This window comes from Rissa tridactyla, chromosome 15 (genome assembly GCF_028500815.1).
Source record: "Rissa tridactyla isolate bRisTri1 chromosome 15, bRisTri1.patW.cur.20221130, whole genome shotgun sequence".
Classification (NCBI taxonomy): domain Eukaryota; kingdom Metazoa; phylum Chordata; class Aves; order Charadriiformes; family Laridae; genus Rissa; species Rissa tridactyla.
The window spans coordinates 4,273,152-4,285,257 of record NC_071480.1 but is presented as its reverse complement, the minus strand read 5'-3'; the positions used below and the strand labels follow the sequence as shown (position 1 = coordinate 4,285,257).

The 12,106-nt window shown below is 64.0% G+C and overlaps 1 protein-coding gene across 1 annotated transcript in view; it reads left to right on the top strand.

Annotated features, from left to right (window-relative positions):
* Positions 1-212: 212 nt before the first annotated feature.
* Positions 213-12,106, top strand: part of ARHGAP44 (Rho GTPase activating protein 44) — a 36,442-nt gene continuing 24,548 nt past the window's right edge. Inside the window, 1 exon segment of the mRNA XM_054221967.1 lies at positions 213-265. Coding sequence (XP_054077942.1) covers positions 213-265 — 53 coding nt within the window.

Here is a 12,106-nt window from a genome sequence, read left to right as displayed (position 1 = left end):
GGGCGCGGAGCGGCGGCGGAGGCGCGGAGCCGCGCAGGGGCGGCGGGCCCGCTCGGCCCGGCTCGGCCCGGCTCGGTTCGGTTCGGTTCGGCTCGGCTCGGCTCGGCTCGGCCCGGCCCGGCTGCGTGCCGGGCGAGGATGCGGGAGGGGCGGCCGGCGGCCCCCCGCTGCCCCCCGCCGCCCGCCTGAGGGGCGGCCGCCCCGCCGCCACCATGAAGAAGCAATTCAACCGCATGCGCCAGCTCGCCAACCAGACCGTGGGCAGGTAGGGAGCGATGGCCACGGGCCCTGCCTGCGCCCTGCCCGCCCCACAGCCCCCATCCCGCACCCTGCCCGCACCCTGCCTGCGCCCTGCCCGCCCCACTGCCTCCATCCCGCGCCCTGCCCGCACCCTGCCTGCGCCCTGCCCGCCCCACAGCCCCCATCCCGCACCCTGCCCGCACCCTGCCTGCGCCCTGCCCGCCCCACAGCCCCCATCCCGCACCCTGCCCGCACCCTGCCTGCACCCTGCCCGCCCCACTGCCTCCATCCCGCGCCCTGCCCGCACCCTGCCCGCACCCTGCCTGCACCCTGCCCGCCCCACTGCCCCCATCCCGCACCCTGCCCGCACCCTGCCTGCACCCTGCCCGCCCCACTGCCTCCATCCCGCGCCCTGCCCGCACCCTGCCCGCACCCTGCCCGCACCCTGCCCGCCCCACAGCCCCCATCCCGCACCCTGCCCGCACCCTGCCTGCACCCTGCCCGCCCCACTGCCCCCATCCCGCACTCTGTCTGCGCCCTGCCCACCCCACAGCCCCCATCCCGCATCCTGCCTGCACCCTGCCTGCCCCACAGCCCCCATCCCGCACCCTGCCTGCACCCTGCCTGCGCCCTGCCCGCCCCACTGCCTCCATCCCGCACCCTGCCTGCACCCTGCCTGCCCCACAGCCCCCATCCCACACCCTGCCTGCACCCTGCCTGCGGCTTGCCTGCCCCACAGCCCCCATCCCGCACCCTGCCTGCTCCCTGCCTGCACGCTGCCCGCCCCACTGCCCCCATCCCGCACCCTGCCTGCTCCCTGCCTGCACCCTGCCCGCCCCACAACCCCCATCCCACACCCTGCCTGTGTCCTGCCTGCTCCCCTGCCTACCCCCCAGCCCGCATCGCACACTCCACCTGCTCCCTGCCTGCTCCCTGCCTGCCCCACTGCCCCTGCTCCCTAACTGCCCCACAGCCCTGATCCTGCACCCTCCTAGGGTCCTGCCTGCCCCGCTGCCCCTGCTTGCTCTCTGCCTGCCCCACTGCCCCGATCCTGCACCCCTGCCCATGTCCTGCCTGCCCCACTGCCCCTGCTCCCTGCCCGCTCTCTGCCTGCCCCGCTGCCCCTGCTCCCTGCCCGCTCTCTGCCTGCCCCGCTGCCCCGATCCTGCACCCCACCTGCATCTTGCCTGCCCCACTGCCACTCCGCAATGCCCACCCCCTCCCAGCCCCTGCTCCCTGCCTGCTCCCTTGCCTGAGCCCTTCCTGCCCCACTGCCCCTAATCCCACACCTTGCCCATGCCCCTGCCTGCTCCCTGCCTGTGCCCCTGTCTGCCAGCTCCCTGCCTGCCCCACTGCCCCCCATCCCACATTCCGCCTGCATCCTGCCCACCCCACAGCCCCCATCCCGCACCCTGCCTGTGTCCTGCCTGCTCCCTGCCCGCCCCACAGCCCCCATCCCACACCTTGCCTGCTCCCCTGCCTGCTCCCTGCCCGTGCCTTGCCACCCCACAGCCCCTGCCTGCTGCCTGCTCCCCTGCCTGCCCCACTGCCCCGATCCTGCACCTTGCCTGTGCCGTGCCTGCCCCACTGCCCCTGCCTGTCCCCTGCCTGCCTCCTTGGCTGCTTCCTGCCAGCCCCACTGCTCCAGCTCCCTTCCTCCTCCCTGCCCTCTTCCTGCCCACCCCACTGCCCCTGCCCCCCAGCCTGCAGCCTGCCTGCCCCACTGCCTGCCCCAGTGCCCACACTCGCCTCCTCCCTGCCCATTCCCTGCCTCCTCCCCTGCCTGCAGCCCCTGCCTGCACCCTGCCTGCCTGTTAACCCCTGCTTGTCCCCCTGCACGCACCCAGCCCCGCTGCCCCCCTTCCCCCTGCCCCACACCTGCCCCCTTTACCCACTGCTTCCCTGCCAGCCCCTGCCCTCACCCTGCCTGCCCCACGGCCCCCGCCCGTCCCCTCTGTCCCCGGGCTGGGCTGCAGGGACGCACTGCCGCGGGGTGCCCCGCTGGCTGCTCCCCCCAGCGCCCGCGGGTGTCCCCGGCTGGCTGTGGGGCAGGCAGGGCGCAGGGGGGCACATCGGGGTGCGGGTGGCCCTCGGGGGTGCCCGTGTGCCGATGCGCGGCCGGGCCTGGAGCTGGGTGCTGGCTGTTGTGTAATTCCTGTGTAATTCCTGGAGATTTTGCAGCTGGGGGGGGAGAGGGGGGGGCAGGGAGGGGGATTTATTTCTTTTTCCCAGCGCAGCGCGTCGGGCTCAGCATCCCCTCCCGGAGCCGAGGGCTGGGAGCGTCACCTGCTCCTCCGTGTGTGTCCCCCCCCGACATCCCGCCAGCTCTGGGTCCCCAGCCGGGATGGAGGGGGTCGGTGACGGCGGGTCCTGCCTCGGCCGCGGTGCTGCCACACGGCCCTGGCACACGGGCACGGGGCTGGGGCGGCCGCAGGGCACCCTCCCGGGGCTGCGACGGCGCCACGGGAACGCGGTGCGGGAACGCGGTGCGGGATCATGGTGCGGGAGCGCGGCGCAGGAAGGCGGTAGCAGGAGCACGGTTCAGGAATGCGGTACGGGAGCGCGGGTAGGGAGCGTGCCGCAGGAATCCGGTGCGGGCGCACGGTGCAGGAAAATAAATGGTGGGGGACAGTGGTTTGGGAGCGCGGCGCAGGAATGCGGTGCGGGAACACGGTGCGCCGATGTGGTTTCAGGAGCACGGTGCAGGAAAACGGTGGGGGACGGTGGTTTGGGAGCACGGTGCGCGAACGTGATTTCGGGAGCACGGTGCAGGAAAACGGTGTGGGACGCTGGTTTGGGAGCACGGTGCAGGAATCCGGTGCGGGAACACGGTGCGCAAATGTGGTTTCAGGAGCGCGATGCAGGGACATGGTGTGAGACGGTGGTTTGGGAGCGTGGTGCAGGAACGTGGTAGCAGGAACGTGGTGCAAGGATGCGATGTGGGAACGCAGTTTGGGAGCGTGCTGCAGGAATCTGGTGCGGGAGCACGGTGCGTGAACGTGATTTCGGGAGCACGGTGCAGGAAAATGGTGCGGGACCGTGGTTTGGGAGCATGGTGCAGGAATCCGGTGCGGGAACACGGTGCGCGAATGTGGTTTCAGGAGCGCAGTGCAGGGACACAGTGTGAGACGACGGTTTGGGAACGTGGTGCAGGAACGTGGTAGCAGGAACGTGGCACAAAGATGCGATGTGGGAAGGCAGTTTGGGAGCGTGCTGCAGGAATCTGGTACGGGAGCATGGTGCAGGAGCACGGTGCAGGAATGTGATGTGGGAACGTAGTTTGGGAGCGTGCTGCAGGAATCCGGTGTGGGAACATGGTACGTCAACACGATTTCAGGAGCACGGTGCAGGAACACGGTGTGAGATGGCGGTTTGGGAGCGCGGTGCAGGAACGTGGTAGCAGGAACGTGGCACAAGGATGTGGTGTGGGAACGCAGTTTGGGAATGTGCTGCAGGAATCCGGTGCGGGAGCACGGTGCACGAATGTGATTTCAGGAGCACGGTGCAGGAAAATGGTGGGGGACGGTGGTTTGGGAGCGCGGTGCAGGAATCCCGTGCAGGAGCGCGGTGCGCGAACGTGATTTGGGAGCACGGTGCAGGAACACGGTGTGGGAGCGTGATTTGGGAACGCGGTGCGGGAACGTGGTAGCAAGAATAGGGTGCAAGGATGCGATGTGGGAACGTGGTTAGGGAGGGTGCTGCCGGAATTCGGTGCGGGAGTACGGTGCGGGAACATGGCGCAGGAACACGGTAGCAGGAACATGGCGCAGGAACGCGGTAGCAGGAACACAGTGTAAAGATGTGATGTGGGAACACAGTTTGGGATCACGCAGCAGGAATCTGGTGTGGGAGCACGGTGCAGGAATGTGGTTTGGGAGGGCGATGCAGGAACACGGCGTGGGAGCACGGTGCAGGGCCGCGGTAGCTGGGACACGGTGCAAGGATGCGATGTGGGAATGCGGTTTGGGAGCGTGTTGCAGGAATCCGGTGTGGGAGGACGGTGTGGGACCGTGGTTTGGGAGCGCAGTGCAGGAATGCGGTGCAAGGATGTGATGTGGGAACGCAGTTTGGGATCATGCTGCAGGATTCTGGTGCAGGAGCACGGTGTGGGACCATGGTTTGGGAGCACGGTGCAGGAACGTGGTAGCAGGAATGCCGTGCAAGAATGGGATCTGGGAATGTGGTTTGGGAACATGCTGCAGGAATCCGGGGCGGGACCACGGGGCGGGAGCGAGCATCGTGTGGGAACACAGTGCAGGAAGAGCGTGGAGCAGCACGGTGCGGGAGCACGGTGGCAGGAACGCGGTGCAAGAATGCGGTGTGGGAACGCGGTTTGGGAGCATGCTGCTGGAACACGGGGAGGGAATCCGGTACAGGAGTATGGTGTGGGAATGTGGCGCGGGAATGCGGTGCGGGAGCACCTGCCAGAACGTAGTGCGGGAGCAGGGTGCAGAAACATGGCGCGGGAACGTGGTGCAGGAGCACAGCGTGGGAATGTGGTGCGGGAGCGTGGCACAGGAATATGGTACAGGAGCGTGGTGTGGGAATGCGGTACGGGAATGCGGTGCAAGGACATGGTGTGGGAGAGCGGTGTGGGAGTGCGCTACAGGAGCATGGTGCGGGAATGCGGTGCCGGAGTGCAGTGTGGGAATGCGGTGCCCGAGCGTGGTGCGGGAGCGCGGTGCCGGAGTGCAGTGTGGGAATGCGGTGCCCGAGCGTGGTGCGGGAGCGCGGTGCCGGAGTGCGGTGTGGGAATGCGGTACAGGAATGCGGTGCAAGGACATGGCGCGGGAGCGTGCTGTGGGAATGTGGTGCAGGAGCAGGATGGGGGAACATGGTGTGGGAGCACGGGGAGATGGGCACTTGCCTCCCTCGGGGGACCGTCAGGAGGATGTTTTGAGGACGGGGTGTGTGATTTTCTGCTTACGTCTGCGCCGGCCGGCTTTGCTCTCTGGATGCGCCGGGCAGGTTTGACACGTCTCTCACCCTGGGGAGCTGCAGGGGAGGGATGTCCCCAGGTCCTGCCACCGAGATGTGAGCCGGGCAGGGCGCACGCACACACCCCTGGCTTCAAAATGGTGCCGCCGACAGGGCGAGCATCCTCCTTCCTGCATCCCCCGGGAGCACGGGACCATGGCGGGCTCCGTGCCGACGGCGGCCGCGGGGCCCGGAGCTGCTAAACCCCTAATCCTCTTAGGGGCTCGCTGCCACGCCGGCTCGCGACGGGGCCCCGGCACGTCTGCTGCCCGCGCTGCCGAGCTCTGGGTTTAACAGGGGGGGACAGGTCCTGGCCCCCCCTCTGCGCAGCACCGGGATGGGGCAGCTGGAGCCTCGGCAGGAGCTCGGGGACCATCCTCTTCCTCGGCTCCGTTGGTCCCCGTCTGGAGCGCGGGCTGATGTTTTGTCCTTCTTCCCCACTGCAGAGCCCTGGGCAGCCCTCTCCGGCCAGCTGGAAATAGGGAATAATGGATGAAAATAGGGAATAATGGATGGAAATAGGGGATAATGAATGGAAATAGGGGATAATAAAAGCAAGTAGAGAAAAAGAAGTGGAAATGAGGAATAATTAATGGAAGTGAGGAATAATAAATGGAAATGAGGAATAATAAATCGAAATCATAGAATCATAGGAAATGAGGAATAATATCTGGAAATAAGGAGTAATAAATGGAAATAAGGAATAATAAGTGGAAATAAGGAATAACAATAGGAACCTGGTGTTTTGTCTCCCCCGGGAGAGGCTCATGGGGGTACGTGCGCCGTAACCCTCCAGGGTCTGCGGGGTGTCCCCTCCTGCTCGTCACCAAAGCCCAGCGGGCCACCATCACCCTGCAGAGCCAGCGCCCCCGAGTCCAGGGCTGGGGACACGAGGCTGGATGCTGCCCCAGGGCTGGGATCCGCTCTGCGCGTGGAGGTTGTTGTCCCCCGGGGGGAGACAGGGGCGTCGGGGGGACAGTTTGCATGTGGCAGTGGCAGTGGTGGTGGCATCCAGCTGGTGTCACTCCTCCCAGCAGCCCCTGGCCAGAAGGTCCCGCTGCTGCGGGGGTGGCTGTGGTCCCCCACCAACACGGTGGGCTGGGATGGGGCTGTGTCCTGTGGGACCAAGGGGACAACGGTGACATCTCCCCAGCCACCCTGCGGGGCGTGCGGGGAGAAGGGTGGCGGGGGGGGTTGTCCCAGCCCCCAGTGGCTTTTCCTGCTTCTGGTGGTGTGCTTTCCTTAAAAAAAAAAAAAAAAAAAAAAAAAAAAAAAAAAAAAAAGAAAAAAAAAGGAAGAAAAAAGGCAGCCGAAGGGAAAGGGAAAAACCCTGTCCGTGGGGCTGCCAGCAGCTGTGTCCGGGCAGGGGACAGGCAGGAGCAGCCCTTTGTCCCCGCGAGGTGGCCGCAGCTGGCAATATGGTGGGGGGAGTGAGTGGCCGTTGCAGCCGAGGGACGGGGCTGACCTGCACCGGGAGCGGACGGGGATGGGGATGGGAATGCGGATAGGGATGGGAATGCGGATAGGGATGGGGATGGGGATAGGAATGGGGACGGGGATAGGAATGGGGATGGGGATGGGAATGGGGATAGGGATGGGGATAGGAATGGGGATGGGGATGGGAATGGGGATAGGGATGGGGATGGGAATGGGTATAGGAATGGGGATGGGGATGGGAATGGGGATGGGAATGGGGATAGGGATGGGGATGGGAATGGGGATGGGGATAGGAATGGGGATGGGGATGGGAATGGGGATGGGGATGGGTCAGGATCAGCGTCAGGACTAGGGTTAAGGTTAGTGTGAAGGTCAGGATAAGGGTTAGGGTCAAGGTTTGGGTCAGGATCAGCATCAGGGTTAGAGTTAGGGTTAAAGTAGTGTCAAGGTCAGGGTCAGGATTAGGGTTAAGGTCAGGGTCAGGATCAGGGTCAGGATCAGGGTCAGGATTAGGGTTAGGGTCAGGATCGGCGTTAGGGTCAGGATCAGCATCAGGGTTAGAGTTAGGGTTATAGTGTCAAGGTCAGGATCAGGGTTAAGGTCAAGGTCAGGGTCAGGATCAGGGTCAGGATCGGCGTTAGGGTCAGGATCAGGGTCAGGGTTAGAGTTAGGGTTAAGGTTAGTGTCACGGTCAGGATAAGGGGCAGGGTCAAGGTGAGGGTTAAGGTCAAGGTTAGGGTCACGATCAGGGTTAGGGTCAGGTCTGTGAGTGTGACAGGGCCACCCGGAGCAGACCACGCTCTGCTGTGCCCTGAACACATCATTTGTTTTGAATTATGTATTTTGTTTACTTTATTTGTTTTACTTAGGTCATTTCAATAGATGCAAAGAACCGGGGATGCTCGTCCCAGCCCAGACCCGCACTTGGTACCCAACCTTCGGGAGAATTACTGCGCCCGGTCTGTAAGGGGCCACAATATTTATCTCCACGGGGTGGAAAAAGGGAAGAGAAATCACTGAGTGGCTGTAAAACGTTTTGAAGAGCTTCTCTGCAAAGCGCTTTCGGTTTTTATTTTTAGTGGTGGACCCGTTTCACGGGCGGCCGAGCCAGCCTCGAGGCTGCGGGGCGATGGGCACACGCGTGCCACGGCGCTCGCTCCAGCGGCTCCGACAGCCCCCTGAATTTTCCAATATTGGCTCAATATGGGGATTTTTTTTTTTATTTTTTTTTTGGCCATCAGATAAAAAAAAGGCGCTTGCAGCCGCACGCAGAATGGCACGGCTGGGTTCCCGAAGGGCACGGCAGGCGATGGGGGGACACCAGGGAGGACAGTGTCGGGTTAGGTTTTTCCTCCTGGTCCTTTCCGAGCATCCCGTGGTGTATCCCCCATCCCAGGGGACAGCGGTGGCATTTTGGGCTGGACATTGCTTTGGTGGCTCTCAGGGCAGATGCTTTTCCAAGCGCCAGGACGTCTGCGGGTGAACGTAAAGCCTTTAAACACCGAGGTTTTATTCTCTGAGCAGCAAGAGCGTTCCGCAAGAAATAAGGACGTTTTATTCTGCCCCTAGGAAATAAGGACAGAGGGAATAAAAGCATCGCCAGGGATTTTTCCGATGGGATTTGCAGGGGGGGAAAAAAACCATGCTTTAAATAGCTGGGTTCCACGTCCGCACTTCGGGGTGCCGGCGGCTCACCATCGGCAGACCCTCCCCCGCTGGGATTTTGGCTTTGCCGAGTGACGCCGCGCCCCTGGGCTGGTGCCGGCAGCATCCCCGCAACCCCGGGGATATTTTTATCCTCCTCGCAAGGCGGCAGCGCTGACGAACTGAAATATTCATGGAGCGGGCTGAAGGTTTCGTCCCCGCGGCCAGCAGCCTCGGGGCCCTGCGCTTGGCGGGGGCTTCGCCGTGGTTACGAAATCAGGACCGCGGCGTGGTCAGGATGCGACCCCGGCGTGGGTTGGCCTCTGCCGGGGAAGCGCCAGCAGCGAGGAGCAAAGGGCACCGGAGCATCCCGTGCCGAAGGGCTGCCAACGCAGAGAGCTCGCAGCCGGGAAAAAGGGCAGGAGATGAGGAAAAGAGGCTTTTTCTGCCCTTAAAACTCCGTCCCCCGTTTTTCTTTGCTCCCTTTGGTTTTCCCAGCGGCGGGCAGACGGATGGAGGTACGCTGGACCAGCCTTCCCCACTTGTTTCATCCCGCTTTTCCAGCTGGAAAAGCTGCCAGGGGCTGAGCCCTGGCACCCCTTGGTGGGCATCGCTGCCCTTAGCTGTAGGTTTGGGACATGGGGACCGTCACTCCGGGTTGCCCACCGGGGCAGGACGAGCCCGGGATGCGCTGGAGGAGGCGCCGGTGGGGCTGTGTCACCGCGTCTCGCTGGATGCTGCAGCTCGGAGTCGTCTCCCCGGGGGGATTTGAGCAGCGATTTGAGGATATAAATATTAGATGTTTCGTTTCTCGCCTGCTAAAAAGGCACCGGGAAAAATCCACGGCTGCGTTTGGCCTCGGACAGATCCTGGTTACGAGCTGCCGAGCTGCGTGTCCCCGGGGACAGCGGCAGAAGCTGGGGATGGCGCCATCCTTGCCCCAGCATCCAGCCCGGACCGCGATGCCCGGCCCTTCCAGGGCTTGCCTGGATGAGACCCGAGGAACTTTTTCCTCCCTCCAGCACACGCCATGGATGCTCGGCGCCTTATCCGAGTTGCGTGGTTGAACCTCACCTTGCCAACCTCACCTCTGGGCTTTGGGGGCTCGAGGACCTAGAATTTTCCCACGGGTACCAGCCCCCCTAGGCTGGTGCGGCGGCACGGGAGGGAGATGCGGGCAGGACCGGGATGGAGCCGGGCACCGTCCCCGAGCCTGCGCGGGGGTGGCAGAGCAGCCCTGTCCGTGGGAATTAATGCTCCCGGCATGGGATGGCCTTGGACAGGTTCTTTCCTCCCTCTGCCCGCAGAGGCTATTTTTAGGCAAAAGCAAACAGAAATCACGGGAACCGGCCGGAGTCAGCGATTAAATAGCAATTAAATATTTATGGATGCACTGTAGCGAGGGGGTGGCCAGGGGTGGGGGAGAACGGGGTGTTTGGTGGGCAAGGGAGTCCCTGGGGCATCGTGGACACACTGTCTCCGGAGACGCGTCCTCGCTCCTGCCCGTCCCCGTGCTGGGTGAAGAGCTCGCCCGCGAGCCGGGTGCGATGGATGTTCCCCTTCGGAGAGAATATCGCCGCAAAATCCCCGTCGTGCTTTGAGTTTTGCTGGCTCAGGGTCAAATCCGAGACCGGGAGCTCCTTGTCGTGGGCGGTTTGGGCGGCAGAGGGGGACAGTGGTGGGGACACTGTGGGTGCTGGTGATGGATGGTCCAGCCCGAGGGAGACGTCTGGCATCGGGAGACGCTCCAGGGAAGCGCCGGCTTTGCTGTAGCTCCCTAGGTCAAGACGCTGGCAGCTCATGTAGTGTTTATTTGGAAATCAACTTAATTTGCTTGATTGGTGTTGATTTCTGCTGGCAGCAATTAGTTTTCGCAGAAGCGAACACCCGACCAAATTGTAGCCGCGTCCCCTGCTCGTTGGTTTTGAACTCTCCGTATTAATTGTCCCTTTTCTCCCAGGGACACACACGAGTGTCTGGGTGCTGGCTGAGGTGAGGGATTGCCTGGATTTGTGCTGAGAAAACCTGGTCCAGGGTGGAAATCTGGAGGGGAAGGGGAAGGGGAAGAGCGGGCTTTTATTTGCCTAAAGGAAAGATGTTAGGAAGGGCTGAAAGCCAGGGTTCCTGGCTGCCTCTCCAAGGGATGCTCCCGCAGGATGCGTGGAACTTGTAAGGCGTGAAGTTTTGGGGGATTAGGGACCAGCCATGGAAACTGGGGGGCCCTGCACCCTTCTTTTGGGTGCTCTTGGTTGCTGAAGCCACCTCACCTGAGCAAAAGCCCCCGTCTCCGCTTCCCCGGGGGGAGGTCGTGTCCCAGCGCGGGAGCCCTGGCTGCATCCACCACCTTGCGAGACACGGGGATGGAAATACCCGCGGCAGAATGAACGGGTGGAAAGACTTGCCCGAAGCTGATACTGGTTTAAACTGGCGCACGGAGGAGACGCTTCACTGGTGCCACCAGCCGCCTGCCCTGACGGCTGGGCCGTGGGATGCCCCGGCCGATGGAGAGCACCTTCCCGGGGCTCCGCTCCACGTGTCGGACCCTTGAGCGTCGCTCGTGGGTCCGGGGTTGTGGGGTAAGCACAGATGGGAGCTGAACCCCACGAGGAGAGGGGTCCGATGTAGCCCCCCAGCTGACCCAGGACGTGGGAGCATGTGTGTGTCCATCCGCCCCCCACCGTAGGGGCTCTGGCACCCCCCAGGAATTCCTTCGGGTGCGATAATGGGAAGGAGGTGGGTTTGTGCAGGCAGGAGCTCTCGGCTGCCTCCCGCACGGGCAGGGAGCGGGTCCCGGGGTCCCCTGGGCTCGGGGCGGCCGTCACCGCTCCGGCAGAGCCTGAGGTCAGGGGTCCGGGCGACCCCCCTCGGCTCTGCCTGCTGGTACGGAGCTGGGGCAAGGAGCAGGGCTGGGGGGGCCAGGAGGGACTGGGGGGGGCTGGGGTGGACTGGGGGAGGGTGCTGGAGATGGACTGGGGTGTACCAGGAGGGGCTGGGCATGCTGGGATGGACTGGGACATGCCAGGAGGGGCTGGGGGATGCCAGAAGGGGCTGGAGGATGGTGGGGATGGACTGGGGGGTTGCTGGGGATGGACTGGGATGTACCAGGAGGGACTGGAGATTCTGGGATGGACTGGGGCATGGCAGGAGGGGCTGGGGGATGCCAGAAGGGGCTGGAGGATGGGGGGTTGCTGGGGATGGACTGGGGGGTTGCTGGGGATGGACTGGGGTGCACCAGGAGGGATTTGGGATGCTGGGATGGACTGGGGCATGCCGGGAGGGGCTGGGGGATGCTGGGGATGGGCTGAGATGTGTCTGGAGGGACTGGGAAGACTGGGGTGGACTGGGGGAGGGGGGGGGGGGGCTGGGTATGGACTGGGGCATGGCAGGAGGGGCTGGGGGATGCCAGAAGGGGCTGGAGAATGGTGGGGATGGACTGGGGGGTTGCTGGGGATGGAGTGGGGTGCATCAGGAGGGATTTGGGATGCTGGGATGGCCTGGAGCATGCCAGGAAGGTCTGGGGGGTGCTGGGGATGGGCTGAGGTGTGTCTGGAGGGACTGGGGAGACTGGGGTGGACTGGGGGGGCTGGGGAGGAACTGGGGGTACCAGAAGGGGCTGGGGGATGCTGGGAATGGACTGGGAAATGCTGGCAATGGACTGGTGATGTGCTGGGGAAGAACAGGGAGGTGCTGGGGATAGATAGACTGGGGCATGTCAGGAAGGGCTGGGAGATGCTGGGGATGGAGGAACTTGGGGGTCCTGGGGATGGGCTGGGGTGTACCTGGAGGGACTGGGGGTGCTGGAATGGAC